Source organism: Gopherus evgoodei, chromosome 2 (genome assembly GCF_007399415.2).
Source record: "Gopherus evgoodei ecotype Sinaloan lineage chromosome 2, rGopEvg1_v1.p, whole genome shotgun sequence".
Classification (NCBI taxonomy): Eukaryota; Metazoa; Chordata; order Testudines; family Testudinidae; genus Gopherus; species Gopherus evgoodei.
Window position 1 is genome coordinate 197843556 of NC_044323.1, and position 16400 is coordinate 197859955.

At 38.8% G+C, this 16400-nt stretch overlaps 1 protein-coding gene across 2 annotated transcripts in view; it reads right to left on the reverse strand.

Moving 5' to 3' along the window:
• The window catches only part of DOK6 (docking protein 6), a 435288-nt gene that overhangs the window by 188636 nt on the left and 230252 nt on the right, over positions 1–16400 (reverse strand). For both annotated transcript variants that reach the window (XM_030552667.1, XM_030552666.1), the window contains exon 4: positions 8721–8840. In XM_030552667.1, coding sequence (XP_030408527.1) covers positions 8721–8840 — 120 coding nt within the window. The remainder of the gene's footprint in view (positions 1–8720; positions 8841–16400) is intronic.

The following is a 16400-nucleotide window of genomic DNA, read 5'->3' on the forward strand; positions in this document are numbered from 1 at the left end:
CCACTCTAAGCAAAATCCCCACTAAACTTCAGGTACTTATACCAATTTTACATTGACATAACTCCATTTAAATCAATGGAGATGTTCTGGATAAAGCCAACATAACAAGTGAAGAATCTGGCTCACTATTTGCCCACATGTGCTACTTATTTTGATGCCTCTGCATAAGCTGAGTACTTTTGATCAGACTCCTAGGGCCTGATTTTCAAAAGCCAACTAAAGTTGATGGGAGCCTTCAATGGGCTTTACATTGGGCCCAACATTCAATCTTAAACGTATGGATCCAGAAATGAATACAAGAACTGCAGAAAACAGATAAGATATATAGGCCCAAATCCTGATTCATGCAATTGTCCAACCAAAGGAAGTAAGACAAGTAGGAGTGAGCTCATTATGTATGGATTCCCAAAGAAACTGCATAAAGAACTTTTGTTTTTTTGATGTCTATTCCACTGGTAATCAGGTACATTTTGAGATTTTTCCCTTTGGTTGCATATTTGACTTAACATTTGGCATTTTGCACCTTTTCTAGATAGAATGTCTTTCCGGCCTACTTTTTCTTTCTGACTCTTGGCAGGGAGTTAGACTAGATGACCCTTGTGGCCCCTTCTAATCCTATGATTCTATTGGTCCAATCTGCAATTTTATGAACATCTTTAATACCTATCAAAATGATGGTTGAAGGTGCTCAGATTCGACATTATCTTATTTCATATTTGATTTGTCTCACTTCAGAAATATTTTAATTGAATTGATGTCTTTGCCTGTGAGTTTTCCACCACCTTACATATAATTGATATATCCCATGATTATCATTAAAAAAGTCAACATATACCACAGTATGTTAAGTATCACCATTCTCTCATATATAAAAGAAAAGAGCAAGAGTCACCAACTGTTGGCAAAGTCTGAATTTTTAACAGCAACCACAGTATCATCCTTTCTCAATCACTATTACCTCTGATTCCCAGTCTCTTTCACAGACTAAAAGTAGTTTTGTGCTGGCTATAGCTTTACTAACAATGTCAAAGACCCGAAGTCCGTCCTTAGTGTTCTCCCAGGAGCAAAAATCCCATGCCACTACACAAGAACTCATTTTGTCCTCCTCTAAAAGAAGTGCATATTGGTCTTTTTGGACAAACAAAGAGACAGCAAATATTACTCCAGTATTTTACCAGAGCTCAAGTAATATTCAACATACAAACAACTTCATTTTTATCAAAGAGATTGAGAACATAGTACTAAAAACTAAGCAGTGAAACATTTTGATTTAACTGGTCAGAAGAACCTAACTCCTCAGGCAAACCACAGCAAGTCAGCTAAACAAATTAAAATAGTGGAACTTTTCCTATTATTATGGCTTAGTCAACAGATTCAAAATACATCACCATGTGTGGTTGTATAGAAGTAAGTTGATGATGTACAGTAGGTCGCTTATTCCCTGTGTCAGCAGGGGGAATGGTTGTAGTAGAGAGCAGTGTACCATACTCAAGAGATCCTTCACTTGTGGCTAAGGGTCAATGGAAATTATCAGGATCCAGATGTAACCACTTCCAGCCTCTCTTTACTAGCCCCACTGTGCTAAGCACTGTACAAACGCATACCAAAGATGTATGTATATAACATAAATAAGAAGAGTCCAATCTAACTAGAAAAGGGGTTGCTGAAGTTGCTTTGGATGGAGTACTGCAGTAATACAGGAAGCTTTGAGGAGAGGAAAGAAGGTAAAAGGGGAGAGTAAGAGTAAGGGAAGTTTAGCTCAGCTCTCAGTTTCCTACAAATTTTATACAACTTAGCCAAGAGTTATGAGTCTAGTACAGGGGTCGTCAACCTTTGGCATGCGGCTTGCCAGGGTAAGCACCCTGGTGGGCCGGGCCAGTTTGTTTACCTGCTGCATCTGCAGGTTCGGCTGATCATAGCTTCCAGCTGCGGTTCGCCGTCCTGGGCCAATGGGGTTGGCGGGAACCCGAAGCCAGCACATCCCTTGGTCTGCACCGCTTCCTGCTGCCCCCATTGGGGGACGGTGAACCACAAACAGTGGGAGCCGCAATTGGCTGAACCTCCGGACGCGGCAGGAAAACAAACCGGCCCGACCCGCCAGGGTGCTTAACCTGGGAAGCCGTATGCCAAAGGTTGACAACCCCTGGTCTGGTATATAAAGAAAACATCTAAAAGCCACTTAAAGCTTAAGATTTAATTAAGGTATTTACATGAGTAATAATATCTCATACGAGTAATAACTGAGATAGAATTCAAAGAGGTGGCTTCATACTGTTAATGATGTGCTTTGCACAGCAGTAGCTTAAAACTCTTCCTTATTCCCTCCCCAGTGGCAGGATTTTTCCAGCCAGAGATCTCCATTAAAGTAAGCACTGCTACATCCTTGCTTAACTCCTATCACCAGGGAATAATTGTGGCAGTGGAGGGGTGCAGATGAAGGGAAGGGAACCTTCCTCTATCCCTATTTATATATTAGCAATCATTACAACAATCAAAGTTTTAACCTTTTCTACTTTCCTTTCCGTGCTGGCTGTTTACGATGTAAAGCTGTTCAAAATATTAACAAAAAAGCCAAAGAGAAAATGCGAACATGTATTTTTCACAACATGCTGCAGATCCAATAAAACCAGTAGGTAGAAAATAAAGGTTTTGGGTTTTACAAATAAAGATTGTACAACAATGAAAAGAATTAGAAAATGGTTTTATATCTTGCTATCAGCCATCAAACATTCAAAACATAAAAAAAGAACTAATCTGTTTCAAACCACTAGGCTAACACAGTCTTTAGCCTCAATCAAGCAACATTAGCAATTTAGTTAATAGACTTAAGACTACAGCTGTGTGAAATATTTTGACCAAAACCATTTTTTTTTTTGGTAAGAAATGCCAACTTTGCAACACCAAAATATGTTGTGAATGTGTGTTAATTCATCAAATGGTTTCAGTTTAAAACACAAATTAATCAGAAAAAAATAAAATGCTTCATTTCAATATTTTTATTTTAAATGACAAATAAAAATGTCTAATTTTGTTAAAAAATAAAAATTAAATAATATTCCAAATTAAAACAAAATGTAGTGTTTGACATAAAACTGTATCTATTTATTTATTTATTTCAGAATTGCCAGTGAGCTAGCTGAAAACCCCATTATTCTCCCACCTCTACTTGGGACTTGTCTCACGGCAGGTACACTCTCATCACAGGTGCTGGGTCACGTACGGTGAGAATAAGGAAAGAAACTGTATAGCCGCCAGTTAGGTCCCTTGTTCATGACCATGACTATAAATGTGGTGGTACGGCCTAGTGGCCAGTGTCAACAAAGCAGCCCTTCTCCCAGGGCAGCATTGCCCAATGGCTGGAATTAATAAAGCAGCCCTTCTGCTTAGGGCAGCACGGCCTAATGGCCAGAGTGAATAGAGTAGCCCACCTCTGTGGTATTGTGTGGCCCATTGGGGAAGTTGGGTGCCCCTCAGAGGGTTGTGGTACCCAAAGTAGGGGGACTCCAGGCCTCCCTGCTTCTCTGAGTCCCAGTGCGGGGGGGTCTCACTACCAAGTCAGTGGGGATCCTCCAAAAACATGCTGACTATTGTCCCAGTTCATTCACTGGAGAAGAGTCTAAGTCCCCTGGGTTGCTTCCTACCCTTTCTCCCTCAGCAATGCTCCACAGTTCCCCCAGGTCCCTGGGGTCCTCAGGTGGTGTAAATCTTTGCCGGCACAGTCTCTTCTCCAGGCTTGTCAGACAGCCTGAAGTCTGTCCAGAACTCTGCATGCTGTGGCTCTGTACTCGGGGCCTGTAGCAGCTCCCTGGAGAGAGCCTGCAGTCTGCATCCTCCTCCTTCAGCTGCCTGCCCAGACTTAGTTGGGCTGCTTCCTTTTTATATTCTTCCTCCAGGCTGAGCATGCTCAGCAGAGTTGGAAGGGTGAGGCTTCCTCAGCCTGCAAAGCACAGTGAATCCTTTTGGGGCTGGTGCAGGGTAGGTACACCCCATCAGAGGACCCTATTGTTATATTACTTATATCCTAAATATAAATTCTTCCAGACTTCCAGGCAAAATGCATGGTGTAAGATGTCTCTTTCGGTTTATGTCACAAAGCACCCTTCAAAAATCTGTTGTTCATCTCAGGGGAACCACATGACTGTGGAGGGGGAGGGTAAATAGACAAATACATGTCTAAAAGAGGAGAAGCTTGCCAACTTGTCCATATTGCACATATTTTCAGAACCCTGGAATCACTAAGTGTAAAAATTAAAGCAACACCCAACGTGTCTCAATGAGAGGAGGTCATTTAGTTCTAGGGGCTTACACAAAGAGGCTTACGCCTGTGACGAACACAAACCAGAAGGATATAAGAGAATATTGGAAGGTAGGGATCTCAACCTCAAGATGAGAAGGTCCCTTTTCCCTGGATAGACATACAAAGGCTGCACCAGGCCTATTAAGACATCTGATGCCAATTAACTGGTTAAGGCCGTTAGGCTAATGGAGACAGCTGGAACCAATCAAGGTCCCACTCATACTGATCTCCTTCCAGTTCCCTCAGGAAAGCTCAGGTAAAAGGAGCTGGAAGAGAGGAAGTGTTGCTGAAACCTGAGGTAAGAGTGAAGCTAGAAAAAGGGGATCACATGGAAGTGGACCAGTGAATCAAAGCAGCTCCAGTGGTGAAGGGAAAGCCACCAACAGCTGCTAATGCTAGGGTCCCTGGGCTGGAACCCGGAGTAGAGGGTAGGCCCGGGTTTCTGCTCCTGCCCCCGCCCTTCAGAGACCTCTTTGATCCAGACAAGAGGCTGAACTGCACCTACTAGCTCAAAGGAGCAACAGAGACTGTGGGGTATCCTCCCTTCCCGCCTCCCATACTGGCCTGTGATGAAAGGACTCGGTAGGCTGTGACCCTTGCTGCTACACTGAGAAAGGGAGGTCACACTGAGGGCCCTAGCAAGCTTCTGAGGCCACTGAATCTGTCCAGAAGCCACCAATGCAAGCTTGGTTCTTTGTCACACAACTTACCACAAAACCTGAAAGCTAGGCCCTTCCAGCTGCTGTTCTGTCATAACCAGGAGCTAAACCAAGGGGAAATGGGGACAGAGAAGTCCATTCTTCCTTACCTTGGATAGACTGCTATCTCCACATCTCTCCCTCCTCCCTGGCTCATACGGCAAGTGCTCCCCTGCCCTTTCAATCTACATTAACAAGTGGCCATACCGATATATGGAATACAAATGATCTCAACACAGAATTCACAAACTCCAGAGAAAGGGAGCGTAGCATGGAAATATTAGAGGAGACGAGGGATGTAACATATTAAGAATGCTACCATGGAAAAACCAAATTATTCATGAAAGAAAACTGTTATTAAGTTAGTGTTTCTTTAAGTGGCAGTAATTACTTATCAATAAAGTCTGTACCTCACTGTGGCAAAGTATGTTCAGCAGATGTTTAGGGATATGGGGCCATTTGCAAATGATAGCAGAGTAGGATTGCATCTGATGACAGCACTGTCTTGCCAAGATATAAAGATATTAACGTTATGATATTATATCATGTCACCATGTTGCAATTATTTTAGTCTACAAAATATCAATAGTAAGTTAGAACTGATAGTATAATTAAACTGAAAATTTTGTCACAACCTTAGCTGTTAACAAGAGCCAATAGATCAGTACCTCTTGTTCAGCCATATCTGTCTTCCTGAGAGAATAGCCCTGAAAATTTTCAGAAAACGGTACATGCCAATAGTAAGAAAAGTAAACTAGGAGTAGAGACTTTGGGTTCTATTCCTGGCTCTGCTGCTAAGATTCAGGTATGTCTTTCCATCTTTTTCTGTCACTCTGTGCATTAATATTAACCTAACTCAGAGGGATGCTGTGAGGATATTAATGCTTATAAAGTACTGGCTTGAAAGGTGCTATGTAAGTGTTAAGTACAATTACATAACACCTATATAACGCAGTCATTTGTAACAGACTTGAGTCTGACAATTAATTGCCATTTTCACAGGGAGCAAGAATCTTGAAATTTGTTACATACTGTTGCTTTTTATGGGCAGAAAATTTAAACTTTGACCTTTCAATTTCAGATCATCAGAAGCACATCAGTCTTTCTATGGATTTCAAGTGCTCTTTGAGCTACAATGTTTGAAAGTGAGCCCTTATGAGCTAGAATCTTGCAAATTGGTAGAACTTATTATTTTGCAACACTGAATAAAGAAAAATATTTTTTAAATTTGACATTTCTATCACAGATCACCAAACTATTTCCTCAGAAATTATTAATTTCTTCTATTACACCGTCATGTTAGGAATAAGGCCTCCAAGTTTAGAGTAACTAAGGTAATCTTAGTTCATAAGGTCCACAGTTCTATTCAACTTAGTTTAATAAAAAACAAACAAGCATAAAACAAAACCCTGTTGAAGACAACTGAGAGCATCCGCAAGCTCTTACAGTGGCAGCTATGTGAACCAAAAGGTTGGACTGATGCCAATAATAACAGCATCTGGTCTTCTTTGTAGGGCTGGCTCCAGGCACCAGCCAACCAAGCACGTTCTTGGGGAGGCACCTTGGGGCAGGGCAGCACTCATTTTTGGTTTTTTGGGGTTTTTTTTTGTTCGGCGGTGAAGCGCTCAGAGGGGGCGGGGGCTTGGACGACGCAGCACTCAGGGGGCGGAGGGCTTGGGCGGTGCAGTGCTGGGGGTGGTTTGGCGGCACAGCGCTCGCGGAGGGGGGTGTTACAGTGAGGCAGAGGTCTTTTTTTTGCTTGGGGCGGCAAAAAAGTTAGAGCCGGCCCTGCTTCTTTGTACATCCTTCTGGGATTTTAAGAAAACAAGCACTTGCTTTGCATTAAGCAAGTAACTAGGATAGCAACTTTGAGTTTTAAAGATGCTAATTTAAATAGAGAATTCTATACTGGGGCATATATATTAAATTTGCATTGTCTGAGGTACTGTAACTAATAACTCAGTACAGAATGTTCTTGACATTTTGATTTCATTCACCCCCCCCTTTGCTTGAAGAGGTACCACTAATCATACCCCTTGCTGTCTTATTGATGTGATCCACTCCAAGGCCCCATGCCTCCAGGCTAATTGTATTTGTTTCATTCCATTAATTTACAACAGGACAATAAAGATGCTAATTATTTTTACGTGCCAATTTTTAGTAGTCAGTAGCAACACAATTAACTGTTATACTACAGCAACTGCATCAGGGTCAATTCAGACTGAACTGTTCAACGTGGATCTTTAGGGGACCCTATATGATGAGAGCCCCACTCTATCAGGCACAAGCTGAGAAATCTCATTGTGATATTCGCTGCTTATGATACAAAGCAGTAGGGCACTGACTCAGAGCTCTGTGGTGATATATTGAGACCCCTAGGGAATAAAGATGTTTCTCCTTTTATTGCAACCCATTTGAGCAGATCACAGGTTTGTTCCTCTTCATCTTTGAGGAAACCTCCATCTACTGGTCCCATAACTCCCCCCCTCAAATGCAGAACACACTTGTTCTACAATATAAGAACTTATATATATATGGTAGATAATAGAAAAAGAGTGTGTTTGTGTTTTTTTTCCTGGATATATTCCTGATCACCCTCACCTCCCCACATGGCTATCAATCCACCCTCCTGTACTTAGTACAGTGGTCTGAGGCCATTGTGAAGGTGAACCATATTACACGCTAAAGCTTGTGTCTTGCAATGAGTGATCCAAACAAACAGCTTCACAAAGGCCCCAGATTTATTTGAAATGGACCTGAGCAACATCCTTTCCTAGAACTAGTAGGATGTCATACTTCTTATGCCTTTCTCCATGTTTCATTTACTGGATTCAAATGCATCCAGGACACTACCACAAGTTAATAAATAAAATAATATTGAGAAAATGGTAGTCCTTCCATAATTTAATGATGTAATTTTGTTTGCAAAGCTGAGGCAAAGATACAGGTACTGATTCTATTTTATAGCTATCGGGGGACATGGCTACACTGGAAACTTCAAAGCGCTGTCACACCCCTGAGCCAGCAAGTTAGAGAGCTATAAAACGTAAGCGTAGACAAGCCCTAAGCTTCTTTGCATTACTTTGTTAAAAAACATGGACTTTGTTCCAAGGAATAAGAATGATTGATAAAAGAGGGCTGTGATTTTGGATGTCAAATGACTCTAAAACAGAAGATTTTGTTTAATTCTTGCGGATTTCAAGCACCAACAACCAAGTGCCTGTGCATTTTCTGGAAAGCTAGAGACTTTCTTCTCAGCGGACCATGCCCCACCATTATATTTATTATTTGTATGTGGTAGCAGTTAGAGGTCCTGGCACCATTGTATTAGGCACTGTATGAACATATAACAAGAAGATGTTTTCTGAGCCAAAGGGTGACTTTTTCAAATGTTCATCAATTTTTTCAGGGACTATTTTAGAATGTCTGCTGTTTTCTTTCATTCTTCAAAGAAGTCATTATATTAATTTTCCAAATGTGACCAGAGAGAGAGAGAGAGAGAGAGAGAGAGAGAGAGAGAGAGAGTATGAGTGTTTCGATATATACACATCATATTTGTCATGGACTTGCTACTAGAGTTACTCAGAATTTTCTCTCCTCCTTGCATCTGATAAATGTTTCCTTATTCTAGTAGATGTGAAGAAAAAACAAATGTAGACTATTGTTTACCTTTAGGAAGAACTATACAGAAATATTTGGAGGGGCCAGATCAGATGGCTACTTACCATTTTGTTCTCTCTGGACTCCAGCAGCAAGCAAATCTGGCTCCCCAAGGCTTATATCATTGAGCCTGGTTCCTAGACACTCTATGCAAAGATGTTTGCACCACTCCTCTGCTTCCAGTTCTGAAAATAACCATAAACAAAGACGTCAGTGGAATTCATGAAATATTTTACTCAAAAGAAGGTACAACATGAAATAAGTCTTTGATCAACAGGCTATTTTTATGATTGAGTTAGGACTAATAACTTCTGTTTCAAAACCAGCAAAAAACAAACAAAAAAAATCGCATACACACTGTTTTGCCTTGATTTATGGACCTTTTCTAAAAAAAGAATTGAACCATGGCTCCTGAATTGATTAGAAATATGCGAAAAGTGTAAAAAAGCTCATTTTGCTAGAAATCAACTCACATATCCAGGACAGCCACCAACTTTTCCCAGTTGCAAAACTCTCTCTGTGTGGGTGACTGGGGGAAGGCTGTTCAGAAAGTATCTTTCAGCAAGTCCTGCTTGATGGAAATAATTTAATTTAAAATTATTTTAATGTAAAATTATCTGAAAAGAAACATTATTTTGCTCTAAATCCATCTTGATTATTAAGATTAACTGGGTTGCTTTTGCTTACAATCCCTAGATATCAATATGATGGAAACTAAGAGAATGGAGCAAACTGAACTCTCAAATTCACTTCCTTATTTGTCTGATAAAATCCAAGTTTAATGACTTTTATAGCACCATACAGTGGCTGTCATTTTTCCTGAGGTAATTTATTTTGTCAAAAATATATGTTTTCTTACAGCACTGAACTGTTCCAGTACCCAGAGATTCAACAATGGGTTTGTCTTATAAATGGAACAGTAAATAAGACAGAGCTGTGAGGAGACGGTAAATGTAAAGTCATTCTGCCTCTCGAACAAACATCTAAAAGAGAAAAAGAAATGTGCACAAATCAATACTGTGTTCACGAACCCAGCCTAATGTTACTATAGTTAAAGGAGGATTTTTACGGAAAAACTTTGAAAGCAGTGAGTAAGTTCTTAAGCCATATGTCTCTTGAAGTCAAATTCATGACAGGTGGAAAAAACACAACCCTACTGAAAGGAAACATGCAGGTTTCTTGTGACTGCTCCTTGTAAATCTTCTTTTTCAAAAAGGCATTTCTAGACTCTGAAGGTTGGGATCCAGATTAAAAAATTCCAAATAGCAATGTTTAGTTTGGGCCAATCTCTAGCTGGAACCCACTGTATTAATCAGATTCAGTTCATTCCTTGATTGTAGCTATTACTGCAAGTTGTTATGACTCAGTGGTGATTAACTTCGACTGTACCCCCACAAAATCAGGCACAGCCAAGGGAAAACAACTCACGTAGAAAATCCCTCTCGGAAGAAATATATTTTAATACATATGAGAAACTATTTAGTAAATCAAATCAACATAATGGGAGGCACAGTCAATAGAGGGTATATTGTCAATCCTGAAAGTATACTTTTAATAGTTTAAATTTGGAAACATTTTGGAAAGTATAAAATATATAAAAATATATGAATCATGAACTTATAGCCAAATAGTTGAAGAATATATTATACTTACATAAACCTCAGGCAAAAACAAATTTTATTGATTTAGGTAAACTGTTACCACTAATTAATGATTTGTATGCAACTAAGTAAAGGAAAATACTAAAGTTATCATTACATCAGGCTGTAGTCACATTTGTCATATTGTAAGTGTATAAACCATGTTTACCTCTTACAAAAACTAACAATTTAATACCCTATAAATATATATTTTCCAATATTGAAATGACTCTGTTGTTGGAATGAACAGCTTCTGCAAGACTGAAGGGCTGTATGTGCACTTCCAGAAGCACAAATGGATTGTCTACTAAGGTGCTGTTTCAGCTTATGCACTCCAGTACTTTCTGGGTGCACAGGATTGCCTGGGTGGAGCTTTCCCCCTTGACATACACTCTGAAATAACCTTTTTTAAATGGCTACGTTCCCCTTGAATCTACAACTACATTCCCTCTTATAACACATGGATATATTAGGGGAGTTGTAGTAGATTCCTTTTCCAAGATTCCTTTTCCACATCTGCAGAATACCAAACCAGTGCAATTTAGATTAGAATTAGGGCTGTCAAGTGATTTAAAAAAATTAATCGCAATTAATCGCCTGATTAAAAAAATAATTGTGATTAATTACACGATTAATCATGCTGTTAAACAATAATAGAATACCATTAATTTAAAATGTCTAGATTTTCAAATATATTGATTTAAATTACAACACAGAATACAAAGTGTACAGTGCTCACTTTATATTTATTTTTATTACAAATATTTGCACTGTAAAAAACAAAAGAAATATCTAATATAAGTACTGTAGTTCAATCTCTTTGTCATGAAAGTTGAACTTACAAATGTAGAATTATGTACAAAAAAACTGCATTCAAAAATAAAACAATGTAGAACTTTAGAGCCTACAAGTCCACTCAGTCCTACTACTTGTTCAGTCAATTGCTAAGACAAATAAGTTTGTTTACATTTATGGGAGATACTGCTGCCCACTTTTGGTTACAATGTCACCTGAAAGTGAGAAGAGGCATTCACATGGCACTGTTGTAGTTGGCATATATGTCCCTTCGTCTTCAACCACCATTACAGAGGACATGCTTTCATGCTGATAATGGGTTCCTCTCGATAACAATCCAAAGCAGAGTGGACTGATGTATATTCATTTTCATCATCTCAGACAGTAGCAGAAGGTTGATTTTGATCTTTAGTGGTTCAAGTTCTGTAGTTTCCGCATCAGAGTGTTGCTCTTTTAAGACTCCTGAAAGTATGCTCCATGCCTTGTCCCTCTTAGATTTTGGAAGGCACTTCAGATTCTTAAACCTTGGGTCGAGTGCTCTAACTATTTTTAGAAATCTCACATTGGTACGTTCTTTGTGTTTTGTCAAATCTGCTGTGAAAGTGTTCTTAAAACAAACGTGCTCGGTCATCATCTGAGACTGCTATAACATGAAATATATGGCAGAATACAGGCAAAACAGAACAGAAGACATACAATTCTCCTCAGTGACAAATTTAATTAACGTTTTTTTTTAACAAGCGTCATCAGCATGGAAACATATCCTCTGGAATGGTGGCCAAAGCATGAAGGTACATACGTATGTTTAGCATAATTGGCATGTAAATACCTTGCAATGCTAGCTATAAAAGTGCCATGCGAAGCCTGTTCTCACTTTCAGGTGACATTGTAAATAAGAAGCTGGCAGCAGTATTTCCCATGAATGTAAAAAACATATTTGTCTTAGCAATTGACTGAACAAGTAGTAGGACTGAGTGGACTTGTAGGCTCTAAAGTTCTACACTGTTTTGTTTTTGAATGCAGTTATATAATCAGAAAAATCTACATTTGTAAGTTACTTTCATGATAAAGAGGTTGCACTACAGTACTTGTATGAGGTGAATAGAAAAATAGTATTTATTTTATCATTTTTACAGTTCAAATATTTGTAATAAAAATAATAATATAAAGTGAGCACTGTACACTTTGTATTCTGTTTTGCAAAAGAAATCAATATGTATGAAAATGCAGAAAAACATCCAAAATATTTCATAAATTTCAATTGGTATTCTATTGTTTAACAGTGTGATTAATCATGATTAATTTTTTTGAGTTAATCGCATGACTTAACTGTGATTAATTGACAACGCTAATCAGAATGCTTTGAGTTGCGCAGTAACTGACACCAAATTTGTTACCTATGACATTAACAGTGCTCATCTTTAAGAATCAAATTGCCCTGCGACAGCCTCTGAAGTGCCATAATTTTTTTTTAATTTTAAGTACAGGGAAATTCTGAAGTATCTGACCTATTCCTGTGAATCCAATCCTGCTTCCATGGAAATCAGTGGCAAAGTACTCATTGACTTTAGTGGAAACTGGATCAGATTCTACACATTAACTATCAATAAGGGTTAACTTTTTAGTGGCCATCAGTGTATGGCATGGCAGAACTTTGCCCACTTTTACACCTTTATGCCATATGTTCTAAGGCATATTTTAAGCAGCCATAAATACTCTCAAAATATTCACATCTTCATTTCCTCTAATATTCAAGTATTTTGCTCTGCTATATGAATATCAAAAGGTGAGATCAAATGTAAGTAGACAGGTGGCCCCAATTTGATACTGCTTCTTGCAAGAGAAATGTAACTAGCAGCAGCCTGAAGTCGGTTCTTTTGAAAATACAATTTGTTAGTTGCAAGATTTTTAGGCAGGTTTCCCTGCAGTTTTCCCTGAGCTTCCAGGTCAGTGGCTGAAGGAATATGCCATTTCTGCTCTAGCTCACAGTTCAGAACCTGCTGCAGTTACGTAAGGTGAATTTTGTTCCCTGTATCCTGATTCACAAGAGCCCAGTGCCATGTCTCAAGAATCCAGTACTTCTGGTTAAATTGAAAATGCATATTGTACAGTCCTATGGGCATCAATACTAAAGAATCACAAAAGACCTCCAAAGTGTTGGGCACACACAACTACCATGGACTTGAAGATGCGAGATCAGATCCAGTCCAGTAACAACACACAAATGGCTCAGTAGATTTTGTACTAAATTGAAATAAAGATGAGGAAGGCTGTTCCCCGCTCTTGTAAGAAATTGTCAGTTGTATGGAGATAAAAGAACCTTTTCCTTGTACATAATATGAATTTGGTTTATTTCTTTGTGCTTTCCCTAATGCCTGCCTATGTCTAGCTACACAGACCTAAAATGGCTGGATCTTTGACTTGGAACCAATTTCTACATATTTCTTACAAAAAGTTACTTCTGCTACCCTTGCTCTCCCAGAACTGTTTGTAAGAATTCCAAAACCCATTTGGATTTTCTGATTCAGAATAAGATTGGAAACAAAATTGGATCATTGAAACATGGACCTGCAAGATCTTTTTGGAGAAGAAAGATGGGAGCTGAAGAAACACACATGCCAATGTTTACAAAAATATACACAGCCATAATAAGAAATCTCTGTGTGAAGGGTGATGGGGGGACAAAGAATCCCCACAGAATTATTTCTTTTAATTGAATTGAGCCACATAAAATAAATTCACAAATGTGATCTCATTTTTCACTAGTAAATAGCAGTACAGCCTGCAACAGCCAAATTTTTTTTAACTAGTACTTCATTTTATAAAAATATCATAACTTCTGAAGACTTGAGAAAAAATATTTAATTAATATTTTTAAATAAATTATGTGACAATGTTTCCATTAATTAAAGGTACCCATGTTAGTTAGAGAAGGAAGTATATACTCAGAAAACAGCGTGGCAGCTTAAGTCAAAATAAGCGATTTAAAGCTACTATGCTGTTTCAGACTTTTGATGACCTTTTTTCTGCAGTGCTTTAAATACATTTCTGGGTGAAAGATCCTTAATAAATAAGTAATGGAGTAAATACAAGTTATTAAAGATGAACATGCATATTTTAGGAAGAAAACAGAAATTAGACTTAAAGCATCCATCTACTTTTCCTCTACAGATGCTGAAAGATATGGCAAGGACAGATCTATAAGCAGCCTGTTTGAGTTAAAAAAATCACAGTAACTGCAATTACAAAATAACCGGTCATGTACCTAAGTAGTTACTTGAGCATGCAATGGCATGCATTAACCTGGCAATTCCCTGTTCACATTTGGAAGTCTGTACAAAAGTGTCAGCTTAGTCAATATGCTTATTTCTACCATATAACCATTAATCTAAAAATCTCAAGAGATAGTGAAATTAACAAGGTAGGAAAATTGTAGTACAAGGCAAAAGACTTGTCACATTAATGCTACTTCTCATTAAAATATTTCCCAAAATATATGATATTGTATACAAGTACAATTTTTCCTTTAATGAACCATGCTGTATACGCAGCAAAGAATCCTGTGGCACCTTATAGACTAACAGACATATTGGAGCATGAGCTTTCATGCATCCGACGAAGTGGGTATTCACCCACGAAAGCTCATGCTCCAAAATGTCTGTTAGTCTATAAGGTGCCGCAGGATTCATTGCTGCTTTTACAGGTCCAGACTAAAACGGCTACCCCTCTGATACTATGCTGCATACTTCCGTATTAGAAAAGAAGAACATATAAAATGCTAGAATACTCCTATAATTAGGGCCCTACCAAATTCACAGCCATGAAAAATGCATCACATATTGTGAAATCTGGTTTCCTCACATGAAATCTGGTCTTTTGTGTGCTTTTACCCTACACTATATAGATTTCATGGGGGAGACCAGCGTTTCTAAAATTGGGAGTCCTAAGCCAAAAGGGAGAGGGAGTCACAAGGTTATTTGGGGGGGGGGTCACAGTATTGCCACCTTTACTTCTGTGCTGCCTTGAGCCCCTGGGCAACTGGAGAGTGGCGGCTACTGACTGAGGGCCCAGCTCTACAGACAGCAGCGCAGAAGTAAGGGTGGCAATACCATACCATGCCATCCTTACTTATGTGCTGCTGGCAGTAGCTTTGCCTTCAGAGCTGGGCTCCTGGCCAGCAGTCGCTGCTCTTCAGCTGCTGAGCTCTGAAGGCAGTGCTGCCGCCAGCAGCAGCACAGAAGTAAGGGTAGCAGTACTGCAATCCCCCTACCATAACCTTGTGACCCCCCCCACACACATCTCCTTTTTGGGTCAGGACCCCTACAATTACAACACTGTGAAATTTCAGATTTAAATAGCTGAAATCATTAAATTTACCATTTTAAAAATCCTATGACTGTGAAATTGACCAAATGGACCATGAATTTGGTAAGGCCCTAGCTATAATGCTGAATGCTATTAGTCATTAATTTCATAACTATATAAAATGTCAGCCATTTCCATAATATAGCTTTTTAAAATGGCATTAACACTAGATAAGGCAACACCAAGAACTAAATATTCATAATAATGTGAAAACTTAAATCAAATTTTAATAAATGCTGTACAGTATTGGGGCAAAATACTTCAGTAGGTCTCCCTGGGGTCACCGTGGGTGGGAAGAAAGGGTATCTTATCCAAACCGTATCCTGACAATATAAGCTAAGGGCTAAGTTTCAGGCCAATTCTTGTAAAAAACCAAACAAAACAAAACATTAGTGAAGGTATGGGAACATGAGAGGAAATTGTACATTTTATAGAAAGTGTTTCTCTCCCTACCCTCCCACCCCACTAGACATTGGTGCAATTTAGCTATACAACATACCTATTTACCTCACTGCTAGCCCCATTGAAATGAATGGTGATACTCATGCAGTACCATGTTACTCGAGGTGAACAAAAGAACTGTGTCTTTAAGGCTAGATTTCCTGATAGTATTACTCATTTAGGGTACTACTTTTCTCAGAAAGTAGTCCCATTTATTTCAGAGGTACTCTTCTTCTGAGTAGGAACTATGCAATATGAGTATGGCTCCAGTGTTCTTAGCCAAAAAGAAATACAACAATTGTTTGGTATGAATGATACTTTTCCTTTTTAGTGTAAAAGAGGAAACGCTAAAAGCTGTCTGGAAATAGGCAGAAATATATTTTTATAGTGAACATTGTGAGCTACAAGGATTTGCTATAGAAATTAGGCAACTTCCCAGTATCATCAATCTATTTCCAGTTCTGCAATTATTAAATGAAAAGAAAACAGTGCAAAAGTAAAATA